This window comes from Gymnoscopelus microlampas (genome assembly GCF_963454915.1).
Source record: "Gymnoscopelus microlampas genome assembly, chromosome: 1".
NCBI classification, from domain to species: Eukaryota; Metazoa; Chordata; class Actinopteri; order Myctophiformes; family Myctophidae; genus Gymnoscopelus; species Gymnoscopelus microlampas.
The window spans coordinates 30,046,832-30,066,755 of NC_139962.1; the positions used below are offsets into that span (position 1 = coordinate 30,046,832).

The 19,924-nt window shown below is 40.2% G+C and overlaps 1 protein-coding gene across 2 annotated transcripts in view; it reads left to right on the top strand.

Annotated features, from left to right (window-relative positions):
• myo1ea (myosin IEa) overlaps nt 1-19,924 on the top strand; it is a 76,158-nt gene that overhangs the window by 22,858 nt on the left and 33,376 nt on the right. For both annotated transcript variants that reach the window (XM_084063252.1, XM_084063253.1), the window contains exons 4-9: nt 1,390-1,484; nt 9,169-9,256; nt 13,550-13,639; nt 15,723-15,854; nt 17,771-17,905; nt 18,900-19,032. In XM_084063252.1, the coding sequence (XP_083919378.1) occupies nt 1,390-1,484; nt 9,169-9,256; nt 13,550-13,639; nt 15,723-15,854; nt 17,771-17,905; nt 18,900-19,032 (673 nt within the window). The remainder of the gene's footprint in view (nt 1-1,389; nt 1,485-9,168; nt 9,257-13,549; nt 13,640-15,722; nt 15,855-17,770; nt 17,906-18,899; nt 19,033-19,924) is intronic.

Consider the following 19,924-nt stretch of genomic DNA (forward strand, 5'->3'; position numbering starts at 1 on the left):
GATGGAGTTTAACCCATTCAATCCGGGAACGCATCTGTCAATTTAGATTTCTTTGGGCTATTGAAAAATAGCAGATCTACAAGCTCATAGCATGGCACCGATTGCCGCGCTATGAGCTTGTAGATCTGCTATTTTTGAAAAATCATGAACATTTTTGCAAATATTTGATTTTTTCTTGTTTTTAAGCGGACATTTTTAACTCAAATCTTTGCTTCTGGGAGTCCCTGGAACTAAATATTTGACAAATGTTTGCTTAAAAAAATATATGTTGAAAGATTTGCACACATTTTCAATATTTTTCTAAAATAGCAGATGCTGTGCTATGAGCTTGTATATCTGCTATTTTTGAATAGCCAAATAAATCTAAAATGGCACAGATACTTTCCCAGTCTAAATGGGTTAACCACTTTCAACCTGTTCACTATTTTGGGTATGTCACTATATGCGAACAGAAATATTAGTTAAACAAAGTGATGTTTCAGTTTGCTCTGCTGACCTTTGTCAGACAGTAAGCGAAACGGAAACTTTGTTGTTTTTAACGATTTACCAGATTAAGTATTTCTTAATTGGTAGGGAGTTGCACTTCTGCCATCATGGATCCATCTATACTTTTTTAAACAGCACCTCTAGTTTGGGTTATAGAGAGGGATGAAGATTTGAGATCGCAAAGGCTTTGAAAAAGCGAAATGCAAATACTTTCCAGTGGGGTGACGTAGATGTTGAGATGAGATGAGATGAGAAACTACAATAGCCTCACCCATTCAACAAACTTGGCAGTGCCTCCATGTGATGTGCTGTGTAACACCAGTGTTGCAAAGTAACTAAGTGTATATTTGAATACAGGACTTTTACTGAGAGTATTTGTACACTGTGGCATCGCTACTCTTACTTAAGAAAAGAGTACTTCTTCCATCACTCTTTAACAGTAAAGTAACTAATTACATTTACTCAAGTACTGTACTTAAGTACAATTTTGAGGTACTTTTACTTTACTGGAGTATTTCCAATTGTCTATACTTTTACTTTTACTCCACTACAATTATTTGAAAACTTTAGCCCTATTTTATACATAGGCTATTTGAAAATAGCCGATCTATAAGTATTGTAGATCTGCTATTTTCAAGCATTTTAGTACTTTTACTTTTGGTACTTTAAGTCAATTTTGAATTCCCGACTTTTACTTGTAACAGAGTACTTCTACATTGCAGTATTGATACTTTTACTTAAGTAAAAACATTTGAGTACTTTTTCCATCACTGCTGTTTAAATCTGTATTCAAACAGTTCTTGGCCTTACTGAGTCAGAGACTTTACAAGTCAGAGTTTTCCATACATGGTGACAGATTCAGCATTTGACTGTGTTCCCTCTTCTTTTTATATCATCCACCAGGCCCAATATGAAAACCCTCCACACATCTATGCTCTGGCGGATAACATGTACAGAAACATGATGATCGACCGTGAGAACCAGTGTGTGATCATCAGGTAAGCCCTCCTCCAATCCATGCTTTGCCTGCTACTCCTAATCACAGTACAACGTGACCTCCCACCGTGGCTGTCTTTGTGCTGAACTCAGAGTTTGTGTGTCGGCATGTCTGTCAGAATGCAGTGGTGGAAAGTAACTAAGTACATATACTCAAGTACAGTACCATTTTTAGATAAAGTACATTTACTTTACTTGAGTATTTCCATGTTTTGATACTTCAAACAGTACTTTACTTATACTTTAAACCCCACTACATCTCAGAGACAAATTTGGAAAAAAATACAAAACATGCATTAACCACATAAGCCCTATGTTATACTTCAGCTAAACAGCCGCGATGTGACACGTTGTGAGCTTGTCGATCAACTATTTTCGAATTGTTTGTACTTTTACTTTGGTACTGTAAGTATATTTAGATGCCAATACCTTTCTACTTTTTACTCAAGTCAAATTCTGAATACAGGACTTTTACTTGCAACAGAGTCTTTTTTTCATAGTGTAACCTATAACTTTTACTTGAGTAAAACATCCGAGTACTTCTTCCACCACTGTCAGAATGTGCAGTGCAGGAAAGAGAGAGACAGAGCCGCAGGCAGAGACAGAGATGAGATGGTAATCTGTGTGTGTGCTGTTGTTGTGACACAAGTGAACTGTTCCTGAACCAGTGAATGTGGTGATGACGGCCACAGGGGAGGGAGGGAGGGAGGACGACACACACCTAACAGGTTCCACCACATCTCCGGGTACAGCTGACTGGCCACAATGTGGGAATGCAAAAAATGTTACTTCCAAAAGTATTGGCATCAAAAGTAAAAGTGCTCACACACACTTTTTGAAGACATAAAAAAACAGATCTACAAGCCCAGTTATTCTTTTTTTTACGGGTCCATTAAGGCAGTGGTTTCCCAAAGTAGGGTCCTTGAAGGGGGTTCCACACATACAAAAAAAAGAAATCCTGGCACAAGATATTTTCTGATGGAGCTAAATACACACTCATTTGGGGGTCCTTGACCTAAGTTTGAGAACCACTGAATTGAATTGTTAACCCATTAAGACCGGGAACGCATCTGTGTAATTTTAAGATTTCTTTGGCTATTCAAAAATAGCAGATCTACAAGCTCATAGCCACGCTATGAGCTTGTAGATCTGCTATTTTTGAAAAATCATGAAAATATGAGCATATCTTTGAATATATATATATGTTTTTTAAATTAAACATTTTTAACTCAAATCTTTGCTTCTGGGGGATTCTACAAATGTATTCTAAATCCTAACCGTTTTTTTTAAAAACTTATGTTGCTATAATCAGAGAATCTCAAACCTTTTCATGTCAAGGACCCCCAAAATGATATGTATTTGGTCACGGACCCCCATCTCAAAATATGTTCTTCCAGGGACCCCAGAAGCAAAGATTTGAGTTAAAAACGGTCGCTTGAAAAAAATATATATTCAAAGATTTGCACTAATGTTCACTATTTTTTTTAAATAGCAGATCTACAAGGTAGATATATAGCGGGGCACTCGCTGCTATTTTTGAATAGCCAAAGACATCTAAAATGACTTAAATGGGTTAAATGAACACGCAGGATTGTACTGTGCATAGTGGCTGGTTGTGGACTCACTGTGTTGGGAGGATGTGAGGGGGAAACCAGTCCTAACTTCTATTTCTGAGATGCTTCCTGACTCCACAAAACAAACAGGAAGAACACCTGGAGATGGTCAAGAATCGTTTTTTCACTGGGTTTTTAGGGAGAGCTGGGTATTTGTTTTCTTTTCTTTAAGTCTACTTTTCCTCTTACCTCTCATTTTTATGAGCAGCGGTCATCAAGCAGTCTGGTCAGATGGGGCGAGGGAAAATGTCGATCCAGTGTTGATTTTTCTGCAGCTTATAGCTGACGCAATGCATTTCACGGGGCGAGCTTTGTAGGGAAAAGTGTGGAGTCATGTTCTGGGCTTTTATCCTATGGGCCAGTCACCTGAGCGTGATGGTTACTGTAATGCTTACCTCATGACGAATGACCCCTGGTTCAGCACTTTCCCCACTGTTGTTTGGCCCAGCGAGCAGTTGCTAGTTCAGTTTCCCACATAAAGGCATACAAGTGGATTTTGTGATCAAACCAGATCTGCAAACAAAGGCATGGAAGTGGTTTTGTGATGACCCAGATGAGCTGACAAAGGCCTCCATGAAATTGCTGTGCCAGCCAGTGTGGTCAACATCACACTGTGTTCGACCTCTACTAGTTATTAAGAAAACGTGTGAATCAAGATGCAGGTTAATGCAGCGTCCCCCTGAACTCAAAGGCTTGAACTCATTGGCACTGCTGCGTTTGCATGAACAGAAATGGGTGTTAAACCATAAGTAGACGCGGCATTGGCCATTGGATCGTAAGCCAACGTCTCCGCCATATTACTACGGGCCACGTGCCGTAATTCCACTACAAGAAATATTTCTCAGTCATATACTGTACCTGGAGAGTGCAGACTAAATATTTTCGTTGTTACTGTTACTATCGATGTAAGATAAGGTATTTTGGTATATGTATATATTTTAATTTAACCAAATATCCTTTTTTTTTTTTATCCCGCAATTTTGTAACCCATTTTTTTCACACAGTGCCAATTGCCTATGTAATCCTGGGCACTACTCTCCCTCTGCCAGCCTAGGGAGAGCCCAGAACTGAGCTCATGCCTCCTTCAATGCGTGAGGAGCTACAGTAGCAAGCCGCTTCTTATCACCCGACAGGGGGGAATATCCCCGGTTGGACGTAGCGTGTGGAAGGAACACGTTATTCCAACTAGTTCCTTTCCCCTCCACCAAGTATCCTGTATCACCACATACAGTAACTACTACGTGTCTGGCATTTGAAGTGCAGCTTGCCCTGTCCAATATGGCGGCCGTGTTGACCCATCTCTCCAATGCACTGCAGTGGCCAATGTAGTATCTACGTGTATACTGTGTATATCTATGTATGAAACGCTGGGCTACTACTGTAGTAGTACTGATGTATCAAGTAGTCGGGCCCCTTCTCCTATTGTATGTTATGCATCTGTTCTATGTAAAAGACAAGTTAAAAACAACACACACACTGAGGTAAAGGTTAGTACTGTTGCAATAAGGTCCTGGGTTTGAATCCCACAGGGAGCTGCCTGGGGCCTTTCTGTGAGGAGTTTGTGTGTTCAACATGGGTTTTGTCCCATGCACCAAAAGACATGTACATTAATAGGTATAGTAGTATATGCTCCTGGAAGTCCTGGCACTGTCTTTCACCAAAAGGCACTGGCAAAAGAGCTGGTCCCCGGCCGCTGGAGATTAGGATGGCTTAAATGCAGCGGACAATTTCCGGTTATGTGTGAATGTACTTGGCAAATAAATACACTTAACACTTATATAAACACTCTCTTCCAGGCTGAGGTGCCTTTGTTGTTTAGTTCTTTGTGCGGCCTGCCCTGCACTGATAAAATCGAGGAGGTCTTTGTACCTCTTTTATAGTTTTTAGTTGTGTCAGGAAATTTGACAATAATCAAGTATTCCCATTCTTATGTTCACATCTGTTTCTGCTTGGATTGTGAAATTGGACTTTAAACAAAGATGTTACCACATAACTCATAATATATAGCTCACGTGCAAAAATAAACACACTACAACTTTGTAGTGTGGAAGTCTTGGAAGGGAACTGTACATGTGAACATACATGCACATTTATATACTTCAATTTCCCTGGACCACATGATACCTCAGATTAGAAACTGCCAGTGCTGTAAGTCACTTTTCAACATACATGTCGCTCATATAGATGATGCAAGTAATGATTTATTGCAGTTAATTACACAACCTCTCTGTATTCCACACAATGTGGTTTAACTTATTACCATGTTTGGGCAATAAATCATTTGAGGAAGTTGACAATGTATTTAGCATCTGAATGCTACAATAATGGGACTAGCCCCCCCAGGAGACTCAAAATAGGATGTGATTCAAATTCCAGCCACAGCCTGAACAGAAAAACAAAACGAAACAATAACTTCATTCCAGCTGCATTGCCACTGTTTGCACATGGAACTCAGGAGGTTTCTCTGACAATGAAAGCCTGAGACAAAGATGAATAGAGAATAACCCATTGTGTCGACAGCTTCTACCTGGAAATGTTGCGTAATGAGATGTATGATGGTATAGGGAGACTCGCTGTATAACGCGCTGGTTCTCAATATCAGGTTTGGGTCCCAAATGGACCCTTTCGGGTCTGTAACTCTGGAGAGTACTCTCAGAGTTAAATTAATACTGAGGATTTTTCAGTGCAGATTGGGGGTTCCAGATGGAATGGGCTCTGGTAACCTTTAACAGTGCAGCTGTAGTTTCTCAGAATGACATTACCAACCTTACGCTCCTTCAGGACAGGATAAAAAAATTAGATCTGTAAGCTTCCAACGCTTTTAGATCAGCTATTTTTGTCTCTTCCAGGCCGAACGCGTGGCAGAGACAATGTTTTGCAGCCTGTCTGTCTGTCCGTCCGTGCGTCCGTCTGTGTGAGCAGCTAATCTCCGGCACCGTTGGCCCGATTGCAGCGAAACTGTGCACACACACTCCCTGGGTTTTTATATATAGCGCCACCAGGAGGCCGATTTTTGCACAAAACATTTTTTATATTACTCCTACAAATGTATCCATACATCACGCAAATCGGTACACAGTATCTCTATAGTCATGTGATCAAGACTGATCTGTCCGATTTTTCATATTCCATCCTGATTGGCTAAGACTGGCTTCCAAAGTTTCCAGGATTGGTCCGTTTTGAACAAAATACCTCAAATAATCAACACAGCATGCGATTTCCGTGAAATTTTGCACGCACAGGCCGAGGCCGAGAAAGAAATGACACTTGAACTTTTACAAATCAGCCTCATGGTGGCGCTATAACAGGCCGATTCGTGTTTTTACCTATAACTGCACTGATCTGCGTGAATCTTTGCACGCACACTCCCTAGAGGCCAAGGAAAACATCTTCACATCTGCCTTTAATAGCGCCACCAGCAGGCCGACCTTTGTAAAACACTAATTATATCTTCATTATGACCACGGATATGGTCTAAAAGTGTGGGAAAATATATTAATTTCAGCTTGTCTTTAAAACATCAGTCTGTCCAAAATCAGGATCGGCATTGGACCCAAAAATGTGGCATGGGTCGGGCTCTAGTGGTTTCTCAGAGAGGCATTACCAACCTGACGCCCATTCAAGACACAGAATAAAAACACACTGCACTGACATCCACTTCCAAACCACATTATGTGAAATTAACTAGCACCCTGGCAAAGTGAAAGGGAAGGAAGAAAAAGACATGTGTAGGCTGAGCAGAGACAGAAAAAGAAAAGAAACTAAATGTGACAAAGCATGTTGAATGTTATGACTGGCGTACAGCATCCCTCCTCCTAGATAGATTTAACTTGTTTTGTTTCTGAGGTGGGATTTGCTTACATGAGCCAAAAAAGACTTTAGCGTTGACACAGGAAGTGGAGTTTCTGCATATGCAGTCAGAAGCTGGGATTTCACCTAGTTTTGCAAAGAGCTTTTTCATCAAAGGGGAAATAAAGTGAATTATGATGAAGTCATGAGTGCGGTTTGTCTGCTGTAAAACACAACAGTGTGTGTTATTGGAAGTTGTTGTCATTGTACAAAATGCTAGTTCCAGCCTATTTCATTGTGTCACATTATCTTTCAGAAGAGTGGGCACCAATCATTACTGACTGTGATTGATATACCCTTAAAGGGAGAGTTCACCCCCCAAAAATAATATTTTGTTTTTGTCGCATTCCTAAGCCAATAATTTGATGACTAGTGGACCGGTAGGCAGCAGTACGGTAGGAGACACAAAGGAGACTCTTTGTGTCTCCTACCGTAACCGCTGTTAGGAAATTAGGAATGCGACAAAAAATAAATAAATCCATGAATTAAAGTCTCCATGGGGTGACTAATCGATAGAAAAAAAGTCATTTTAGGGGTGAACTATACCTACACTTTATCTATGGTGTCCTTATTTTGGGCGGGTCATTATAAATAAATAGCAGATCTTGTGGGCCTTTAGATCGGCTATAGGGTTTAAGTGGTTAAACAGTCATTTTTTCAAAAAATACTGGGTCTGTCTGGCATGCAAATGATGTTTAGCTTATGATGCCTTCTGAGGCTAAATAGTTTTAGTATAACAATAATACACAATGCAACTTGAGAGATCCTAGATTTTCTCAATGAATTTATTTTCTTTGTCAAAAGAAAAAAAAGATGTATACATTTTTGACATGTTTATGTTTGACTTCAGATGGGTCAGTGAGTGTAGAGAGATAGGAAACCAAGGGCAGAGAGATGGAGACATGCGAGACAAGACGGCGGTCGGATTCAAACTTATGTCCTCACACTCACTAGGAGCATAATATCCTTACTGTCGAACTGAAACCTTGTATCTCCATGTTTTCCGTCCCCTTTTCCCCTACTTCGACATACAACAGTGTCACTCAAAAGTAGTTCAAATAGATCTACAAGCTCACGACGGGTCGCTGTGTTGGGTCGTTGTGAACTTTTGGATCTGACATTTTCACTATTTCCAACAAGGGTGGGTTATACAAATATTTAACCAATGAAAAGTATTTAAAGAGCTTGTGACTAAATAAAAACTACATTGGCTCCATTGGGACACAGGTTATTGTTTTGTTTGTTTACACAAACTGACTTCTAGACCATATTATGGTCTGTTCCTGGCAGCTGGCAGGAACACCTCAAAATGAATTTCTAATATAGGTATGCAAATGTTACAAACAATACAACTGTGAACAAGCTATCTACTACAGTACTTCTTATGAACTGAACTCAGCCGTTAGATCACCTGCTGTACAAAGCATGCATGGAAGAAGTCAGTTCCTGTTCGGCTGAATGTTAAAATGGACAAAATAAGTGAATTAGCAATAGTACAGTAAGTGCAAGTTTGGGTGCCAGGCATGCTGGTTCCAGTGTTTTATAAACGTCCACCCTCATAGAGTTTTTACCCGCAACAGTGTAGCTGGTGTGCCCTGAATGTCACCACTACCACCACTACTAAGAAACATTGGGTCAATGGTGGAAAGTAACTGGTGGAAAGTACATTTACTGTATGTTCTTACTAGTGTAAGTACAATTTTGAGGTACTTTTCTTTTACTTGAGTATTTCCCTTTTCGATACTTTTTACTTCTCCGCTACATGCCTGACAATTTGTTTTTGACAGCTTTAGTTACTTTGCAGATTTGGATTATTATTACAAAACATACATTAACCACGTAAATCCTATTTTATACTTTGGCTATTCAAAGATAGCCGATCTACAACCTCACAACCTCGAGTCGCGAGTTTACTTAGGTACTGTATGCATATTGATGCCAATGCGTTTGTACTCTTACACAAGTAATAGTTTGTTTGTGTGTGTGTAAGGAAGAGGTCATATGTACTCCATCTAGGGCTGGACGATACGACTTCAAATCAATATTATTTCAACACATGGTAAACGTGTAGATAATGTATTTTCACCATTTGACCTACAAACTTAAGAAGTATGTACGGTTTAATCAGTTAAGCGAGCGTTGGCAAACAATGGTGTCGGATTGAACATCAAGGAGACCTCCTCTTAAAGGTCCTTTAAAGCTCTCTGGTCTGTTTGTGTTCCAGTGGGGAGAGTGGAGCAGGGAAGACTGTGGCAGCTAAATACATCATGGGCTACATCTCCAGAGTGTCTGGAGGAGGACCTCGAGTACAGGTGAGAAGAACTGTGTGTGTGTGTGTGTGTGTGTGTGTGTGTGTGTGTGTGTGTGTGTGTGTGTGTGTGTGTGTGTGTGTGTGTGTGTGTGTGTGTGTGTGTGTGTGTGTGGGTGTGGGTGGGTGTGGGTGTGTAATACTATAGTTCTGAGGAGCAAATGTATAAGTAGATTAGTACATGCCCAGAGGCAGATTTAGGCTTACTAAATCTGCCTCTTTACAATGAGGAAATGATCAGGTTAGGATTTGGCATTTAGAGGTGAGGTTTATTTTTGATTTGGAGTTATGTCTGATTTATACTTGTCACAGGCTGAAAATAGCCGATCTACAAGCTCTGAGCTTGTCTGACTATTTTCAGCTTTTGGCTTAGGGATAAAAAATAGAAAATTAAAAAAATGTCATTCATAAAATTGCCGTCCTAAAATGTTGAGTATAGTAATATTTACACGTCCGGATTCGGTCTTATCTGTCACAATGTGATCTTTCCTGATTCGCCACATCCCAATCACTTCAATAATTTCTTTTATATTATGCACAAATAATCAGACACGCAGAGACTACAGTATCTGGTTTAGGGAGCAGATATGTATGCAAATATTAAGTCTAAGATATGCCCACAGTTGTGTGAAAGACCCAGAGTTATTACAGGCCAAAATTATATTGAATGATAAAAAGTCAGTAGCCAAAGAGTTAGAGGAACCATCTATACTATAGATGGTTCCTCTAACTCTTTGGCTACTGACTTTTTATCATATAGTATTCAAATAGCCAAAGAGTTAGAGGAACCATCTATAGTATTCAAATAGCTAACTATGAATATTCTCTCATACAGTAGGTAAGTATCATAGAGCAGTGGTTCTCAAACTTTTTTGTGCCAAGGACCCCCAAATTGATATGTATTTGGCCGCGGACCCCCACCTGAAAATATGTTGTGCCAGGGACCCCCAGAAGCAAAGATTTGAGTTCAAAATGTTAGCCTTTTAAAAAGAAGATTGAAAGATTTGTGCACATTTTTGAGATTTTTCAAAAATATCAGATCTACAAGTGCTTGTAGATCTGATGTGACAGCTTGTAGATCTGCTATTTTTGAATAGCCAAAGTATAAAATATGGATAAAGTGGTTAAAAATGATTGTGTCGCTTTATTAACAAATTTAGCTGGGTACCCCCCCAAGGACCCCTGGGGGTCCCCGGACCCCACTTTGAGAACCAATTTCACAGAGGACAGAAAGCTTGAGTTTAGTAACAATTTGAGATGTAACAGTAATGAGGCGGCATTTAAAATGCTTATCAAAAACAACAGCTGCACCCCACCACGACCAATTTGTCTGGGCTGACTACCAGCATGTTTTAAACACGTTGCTGTCAAAAACATAAAATTAAGCTTGGTGGAAGCAATAACATCATTCATTTGAGAGTGATCAAACATTTAAAATACCCAATCACCTCATATAGGCCTACAACATTAAGCCTGTTGCTCCATCTTCTAATTATATTGACCTTATAATTACATTGACACCTGTTGTCAGGCTTAGGACAAACCGTTTTAACGCAATAACATTCAATAAACAGTCAGTAGTGGGACACATGGTTATAGCATAATAATTGTCTTTAAAAATGGGTCTTAAAACAGGAATATGGAACGTCACATTATGTCCATCTACACACACTGTCAAGGGCGCCGATAGTGTGGGTGCCTCGGGGCTAAAGCACCCACTGTGGGTGAGGAGCACTTTTTTTTTTTGACCAGCCCACTGGGTGCTGGTCAAAAAAAGAAAGATTTCTTAAATTTATTTTTTTACTTTTTTGCTTCGCGCGCGCAAACGGGGCACACATGCACGCGCGCGCAGTGCCAGGTTGGGCACCCGCTAGAGCTTATAAATATCGGCGCCCCTGCACACTGTCATGTGAAATGTTTTGTGACTTCTGGTGGATTTTGATTGGCTTACGTCAGTCACAGATTCATGGCCATGTGTGATGTGAGGACAGACCGGCATAAAGTCAGAGCGAGACTTGAAACAATCCCATTGTCTTAGCCAACCATTCTATTTCCCATTCACCAGTGGTGTAAAGTAACTAAGTACATTTACTCAAGTAGACCTACTGTACTTCAGTAAAATGTTGAGGTATTTTTTTACTTTACTGGAGTATTTCCAATCTCCACTACATCTCAGAGGCAAATATTGTACTTTTACTCCACTACAATTATTTGAAAACTTTAGTTACTTTGTAGATTTGGATTATTACCTCAAAACATACATTAACCACTTAAGCCCTATATACATTTCGGCCATTTGAAAATAGCTTATCTACAAGCTCACAATGCGTCGCAGCTTGTAGATCGGCTATTTTCAAAATCATTTTATACATTTTAAATCTTGAAATGGGACATTCTGCCTAATGAGTACTTTTTTACTTTTGGTACTTTAGGTACTCAAGTACATTTTGAATTCCGGACTTTTAACTTGTAACAGAGTATTTCTATATTGCCGTATTGATACTGTTACTTAAGCAAAACATTTGAGTACTTTTTCCACCACTGCCATTATTCACCTATTATAAGTCCATCAGAAGCCTCTTCTTGCACCCTACTCACCCAACCCCCTCAGCAGCCATCTGGCACCCTACCGATCAGCAGATGTCCCGGTGCAGAAGCCACCCCTCTCCTCCACATTCAGCCCATAACACTATATAGGCCTTACAGTTTCCAGTGTGTAAGGATCAGACGTGGATTAGGAAAAGGCCTCCAGACTGATGACTGTTAGTCATTGTCAGCTAGAGTTATTTTCCACCCGGAGAATATTACACATGGCTCATGGTTCAAAGTCAATATAGCTGCTTTTAGTCTAAATAGTTACTCTGGGATACTGGTATCACAATATGTTTCATCTCCACGTCCAGAAATCATATTCATATCCACCATTTAACCCATTAAGACCTGAGGCCAATTCTAAAAATGACAGTTTTTTGAAAAAAATATAAAACATATTTTCCCACAATTTTTCAAAAATAGCCAAAGAAACCTAAAGTGACACAGACGCGTTCCAGGTCTAAATGGGTTAAAGATTCCTCAGTGTGATAATAATACTGGGCTAAAGTAAATAATGTGTGTGTTTCTAAAGCACATTATCAAAATCTCCTTTTTAGTAAGAAATGGATGTCTATGGTTTGATTAAACGAAGGTGGCTATTGTATTATTCTGACCTTTTGTCTCTTCTTAAGACGGTATTAATAGTACCTAACACAAGTATGATGAACCGTGCCATTTTTGCCAGGGCTGTTTCTGGATAGTTTACTGCTATGCTATACTGTAAAAATAGTTCCTAAGTTGAACTGCGCTACTTCTGTTTTCCTTTCCTAAAGGACAAAAGTTCAGGAATGCAAAAGATTCCAGGAAATACTACCACCCCACTTCTGTGTACAATAATGCAAGGGAGAATAGAACATCACAGTCAGCGTGCTGATTTAAAACTCATGTGTTTCTGACATGCAGATGGCTCATGGGAAAGATAATGTTCTCCAGGCGTGTGTGTGTGTGTGTGTGTGTGTGTGTGTGTGTGTGTGTGTGTGTGTGTGTGTGTGTGTGTGTGTGTGTGTGTGTGTGTGTGTGTGTGTGTGTGTGTGTGTGTGTGTGTGTGTGTGTGTGTGTGTGTGTGTGTGTGTGTGTGTGTGTGTGTGTGTGTGTGTGTGTGTGTGTGTGTGCGTGTGCGTGTGTGCGTGTGTGTTGTTCATTCATGTCTGTTTGTGAGAAGTTCCAGACATGTTGTGTACACATGGACCTGCCGTGAAGGGTGTGGGGGTGTAGTGTGTATGTCTGCCTGTACATCACCTAATAGTAGGATAGTACTAATATCACAAGTAGTATTAGGATTATTTCTAATATTATTTACTTTTGCCTCGACTACGATAATTATTATAAAACAATTATAAAAAACGATTATCAAAGAATTGACAATAGCAGATATACAAGCTCACAACGTGTCACCTCGTGATGCTTTGTGAGCTTGTAGATCAGCTGTTTAAATTATTTTTGTATGCCACCATTGTACAACTAAATATAATATACTGGAGGCCTTAAGAGGTATATCAGACTAATACATTTAGTCAATTATGAAAAATCTATTTTTTGTCGATTCATTGGAAATAATAAAACAAACCTTGCTTCTCCATTATTTAATTGAGAAGCAAGGTTATTGGTTCTAAATATAGGTTTGATATATTTTGGGTGAATTGCTCAGCCCTGCCTAATAGACACTGAAGCTAACGTCTCACCTTCTACGTCTGTCCCCACACAGCATGTCAAAGACATCATCCTACAGTCCAACCCCTTGTTAGAGGCCTTCGGCAACGCCAAGACCGTGAGGAACAACAACTCCAGCAGATTTGTAAGGCTTTTTCTTTTCTTTTTTCACTTTTGTGCTGTTCTTCCTTTCTTATTTGTGTTTTTACTGTTTGGGAATTGGGCCTTGACTTTTGCCCTAGCCCGATTTGAAACGGTTTTGTCGTGAACCAAAACAAACATAAGAATGTTCACTTCAAATAGAATGCAGGGAGAGGGAAAGAAGGGGGAGAATACTGTAGTGAATTACAGACGTGGTTTTCCGACTGTTTCTCTCTGGGGATCCACATTTTGAACATTTTATCACAAAGCTTATTCAACTACTTTCAACCTGCCGTCCCTATTTTGGGCATGTCATTATAGGTTATAGGTACTTTTCTAAACTACGCACAAATAGCAGATCTACAACCTTGTATATCGGCTATTTTTACTGTTCGTCTTATGACAAGGAATGTCTGTCCAAAACTGTTACTTTTCAGGAAAGTTTCAATGGATCCAGTGCAGTTGATATTTAGTTGTGAATACTTGTCATTGGTTCAATATGTATACGACTCACAGACGTACTTGACCACTTTAACTTGAATACTCAATTTCTTTCCAAAATAGCGGATCTACAAGCTCACAACGCGTGGCATCGTGACACGTTGTGAGTTTGTAGATCGGCTATTTCTGCTACTTTTGCACGACACTTACGATTAAGTAGAGCATGAATTCACGGGAAAAAATACGTTGAAATACGGAGATACAAGGTTTCTGCCCGATAGTGACGATATACAGTAAAGTCTTAAGTGGTTAAACCAAGGGACCTGTAAAGACCATGTGCTATCAACACCGCCAGTAGCTTTCACGTTATATTATAAATATGAAGTCACATTGTATTGCTTCAGCTGCTTTACTCAAAGACAGATCTACAGCATTGCTACATACTTAACTCAAAAACAACTTTTGTGACCTAGCTTTGGCTTTGAGCCCAGACTTTTGGAAAAACAACATTTACGCTTAAAGCTTTTCCTTTTTTCTTATTTTCTTAGCTCAGGACTTTGTGAATGATGTGGGCCCTGGTTAACCAGAATAGTGCTGTAAGGACACGGTGTACACAAAGAGTGGGAAGCACACTCCAGAACCGCTGAGGCACATATACTACACTGCTTACAAAGGGAGTTGGTTAGCGCTGACATAGAATTAAGGGCAAACATTATATTGCTGAGAATTTACCTCGTCAGGACTTGCACAACAAATCTTAGTGAATGTTTTTTTTTGTCTTGTGTGGGGAAACAAATTAAGTTTGCCTCTGTTGGCGTGACAACATGACTATACTGTACTTTCAATAGAGTCTCTTTGGATTAAAAAAGTGCACTCACTGCAGTGGCAGCCCACAGTTTGACTGGGACTGGATTAGATATTCCTACATTACAGACTTATTTGGAGGGCAGACAGAAAACGGGGGCAGGTCTTCACGTGCACGCACACACGCACACGTGCACGCACACACGCACGCACGCACGCACGCACGCACGCACGCACACACGCACGCACGCACGCGTGGCCTGCAGGCGTACGCCCTTGGTACAGACCTTGACATTATTACCCCACACTTTTCTTTTTTTTCATTAATATTTTTATTGGAAGCCAGGTACAAGATCAGTTCACTTCAATATCCTATTGAAGTGAACTGATCTTGTACCTGGCTTCCAATAAAAATATTAATGAAAAAAAAAAAAAGTGTGGGGTATGATCACATATATCAAGCTTATTTTTAAGCTACATGAAAAGAAAACTGTCCATCTACAGCATATGAACATTCGTCTTGGTATAGGGCTGGGAAATTAACTGAAAATATATCAAAACTGATATTTAGAACCAATAACCGGCTTTCTCATGTAGGTTAATTGAATAATCGAGAAGTAGGTTTTTTTCTTCTTTTCTTTTTTTCTTAAATATCAACAAATCAACACGGGGGGAAAAAATGGAATACTTTTTTTATAATCAACAAAATATATTAATTGTACAATGGTGGCGTACAAAAATAAATAAAAATAACAGATCTACAGCCCACAACGCGTCGCAATGTGACGCGTTGTGGCCCAGCCCTAGTTTTGGGTTTCATCTTCCACACTCTCATCCTCCAGGGAAAATACTTTGAGATCCAGTTCAGCTCCGGTGGGGAAGTAGACGGAGGGAAGATCTCCAACTTTCTGCTGGAGAAGTCCCGCGTTGTCATGAGGAATCCAGGAGAGAGGAGTTTCCATATATTCTATCAGGTGAGGCATTGTGGCTGTAGGACGGTGGTGGAAGAAGTCATCTGATCATTTACTTCAGTAAATGTAGCAATACCACAATGTAGAAATGCTCTGTTACAATTAAAAGGCCTGTATTAAAAATGTATACTGGTGTAGGAACACGGATATCTGTGACATAATAACACATCCATGAACAATCTTAATCATGAACCCTAGCGTCCCTATTCTGGCGCAAGCATTCGGCCAAAATATCAGATCTACATGCTGACAATGCATCGTGATGAAGCGCTGTGAGCTTGCAGATCGGCTATTTTCGGCCATGAGATTTGGACTAGTGGAAAATAGTAGCGAACCAAAGTATCCCTTGGGGACACCGGTCGACAGTGTATTTAGGAGTTTCTGAGTTGGAATTTTCATGGACTGAAGGACAGTGGACCACAGATGGATCAGAGGCCATGTGAGAGACGTTGAGGACATCATGTCCTTGCTGTCAGTGGAAACCTTGTATTGTTTTCAGGAAATGGAAAAAAAGAACCCGCGTTCCAGTGATTCCGATGTAGTTATTATTATAGTCAGAAGCTCTTGTTAATGCTTTTCATTGGCTAAATATTTATAAAACCAACAGACACACTATAACCGCCTTCCTCTTCCTTCCCGAAATAATCCTTATCCTTGCTTCTATTATTAATGAAAGAAGGAGAGCGTGCTGAAGAACTGGTGATTTAATAACAAAAATAGATCCAATAAATTCACGTGAACAGCCAACAACCACCCGTAGTAACAACAAATATCACTCTTTTTAGCGTGACCGCTTTTCCTCTACACCAGCACAGAAAGTAAACAAGAGAACAATCCTATCACTCCTTGCCGGCGCGCTCAGCCCACCAACAACTTAAAGGAACATACCACCTGTGTACACAGCATAGGGTTACAACACTTAGCTACTTTCACTTACACAATTCATGAATACCAACACGCCTGCCCCAAAACACAGTTGCCCCGAGGCAAATCCGGCGGTATTCACCTGGTATTCCTAAACGTAACCTCAGTAAACTATGCCTAAGCAAACCTAACCTTATTCCTAAACGTAACCTCAGTAAAACGGTGTCAAAACCTAACCTTATTCCTAAACTTAACATCAGTAAAACTATGCCTAACCCTGAACTTGTTTCTAACCTTATCCTCAGTAAAACAAATATAAGAATACAAGAACCGCTGGTCTGCGAAAAAAATGGGGGCGAGTCTTCCGGTTAACCTATTCATGCATTGAGAGCTTATCGGCTATTTTTGCTACTTTTGTGTGACACTGTAGTATGACGAAGTAGGGCATTCATTTATGAACAAACATAAATATGGAGATACAAGGTTTCTACCTGACAGCATCGATTTGGCTACTGAAGTTCGGGAAGAACAGCTTGACCATCGTTTAAGAGCTGAATGATGGTCAAGCTGTTACTTTCTGAACAACTCTGTCCCTGGCTGGAAGGGATGCGATGGCTCATCCTTCCCATTACAGAACTTCCTTCACATGCAAAGTGGAATGTCTGGAATAGACATTTCACATTAGAATGGGACAAAATGGGTACAAATAGGGAAAGAATTTGAGTTTCAGTGGCTTTTATTATTATCATTATTTTATTTGATAAATGTTTTCCAGATTGGCTATTTTCGCTAGTATGAATACATGCGTGCCTTCAGATTTTTACTTGCCCATTGGTGGACAAAATGGGTACAAATGGGGAAAGAATTTGAGTTTCAGTGGCTTTTATTATTATCATTATTACATTTAATAAATGTTTTCCATATTGGCTTTTTTCGCTATGAATACAGGCATGCCTTGAGATTTTTACTTGCCCATTGGTGTGCCACACAAAGTTTGAAAGCCACTGGCCTCACTCCTGCTCTTCAGGTGTGTAATAAAGTCTTCTTTGTTGCAGTTGATAGAAGGAGCCAGCAGTGAGCAGAAGAGCAGTTTAGGAATCACCAGCCTGGATTACTACACTTACCTCAATCAGTCTGGTTCCTACAAAGTGGACGACATCAACGACAAGAGTGACTTCCAGGAGACTGTGGTATGTTTGCTCCGTTTACACACAAACAAAAAAATGGTTTAATGCATGGCTCTTCAACAACAACGTTGAAGACCCTGGTTTTAACGCACATCCCCCTATCTTGGTGCTGAGCCCAAACTGCAAGAACAGTCAAATAATTTAGAATTTCTGTATTGCTTCCACTTTGTTAATCCATTAAGATTGGGAACGCAATTGTGTCATCTTAAGATTTCTTTGGCTATTTTTTGAAAAATCGTGTGTTATTTTGTGCAAATTGAATATATATGTTTTAAAGCAAACATTTTAACTCTGATCTGTGTGTGCTTCTGGGGCTTCCTGGAATAACATTTTGAGATGGGGGTCCACGGCCAAATACATATCATTTTGGGGGTCCTTGATATGGAAAAGTTGGAGCACCACTGATATAGCAACAGTTAGGATGTTGCTGTTAGGATTTAGAAAACACTTTTAGATACGTATTTGGCCGCGGACCCTCATCTCAAAATGTCTTGTTCCAGGGACCCCCAGAAGCAAAGATTTGAGTTACAAATGTTCGCTTTAAAAAATATATTTGCACAAATGTTCAAGATTTAAAAAAAAAATAGTAGATCTACAAGCTCATAGCGCGGCACAAGGTGCCGCACTATGAGCTATTTTTGAATAGCCAAAGAAATCTAAAATACACAGATGCATTCCCGGATTGAATGGGTTTCAATCCTATATGGATCTTCTTCAGGTTAGAAACCCTTTTAACCTTCCACTCAACTTCCCGTCTGCTCTCCTTATGTGGTTCTGCTCTCGCTCATGCATCAACAAAGCATTCTCTTGCCCGCACGCTGGTCTTTCTACCAATCCTCTTACATTTTCCACTTCAGACCACCTCCACCTGTTTTTGTTTACCAAGTAAAACCACAAGGGGAGTAATTAAAGGACGTCTTGGCTTGGTACTATGAGAGTAAGTAAACACATAATGTAGCCCCCGGTTTAATGTGTGCTTTTTCCTTTGTTTTGCCAGCATGCCATGGAAGTGATTGGCATCTCAGGGGCGGACCGCGCCCTGGTCCTGCAGATAGTGGCTGGAGTCCTCCACCTCGGAAACATCAACTTCAGGGAGGCAGGGAACTACGCTGCTGTGGAGAGCGAGGAGTGTAAGTGTCCTTTAGATACTCCCAGATGCACCAAGAGTCGGGCTGGGTGACATGGCTTCAAATCAATATCACGATTATTTAACCCACCCATTTGACCTGGAACGCATCTGTGTCATTTTTTTATTTGAGCTAAAAAGCATTATTTTACACTTTGGCTATTCAAGAATAGCAGACCTACAAGCTTGTAGCGTGGCACCAAGTGCCGCGCTATGAGCTTGTAGAGCTGCTATTTTTTAGAAATCGTGAAAATTTGTGCAAATCTTTAAATGTAGATATTTTTAAAGCGAGCATTTGTAACTCAAATCTTTGCTTCTGGGGGGTCCCTGGAACAACATATTTTAAGATGGGGGTCCACGGCCAAATGCATATCATTTTGGGGGTCCTTGACATGAAAAAGTTTGAGAACCACTGATATAGTAACATAGGTTTTTTCAAAAAACTGTTAGGACTTAGAAGACATTTTGTAGAATCGGTCTCAGGACGATTTTTTTTTTTCTTTTTCAGGCCGAGATTTCAAAATCTCGAGATTTCAAAATCTCGAGATTTCAAAATCTCGTGATTTCAAAATCTCGAGATTGAAATCGCGAGATTAGTGAAAATAGCAGATCTACACTGTAGAATCCTCAGTGTTTCTTTCACTCGGAGCGTGCACAAAAGGAACCAAATGGACAATTTGTGCTCTCTCTGAGTTACAGACCTGTAAGGGTCCGTCTGGACGGCCCGGCGGTCCCCGGACCAGACTTTTTTAAACCAGTGACGACACTACATGTGAGACTGTGGTTTGCCAGGCCACAAAGCCACATTCTGTTGTGTGCAGACGGAGTACCAGCGCTCTGTAATCTCTTCCTTTCCTGTTCCCTCCTGTCTAACTTCCTGTGTGCTTACCCTGCCG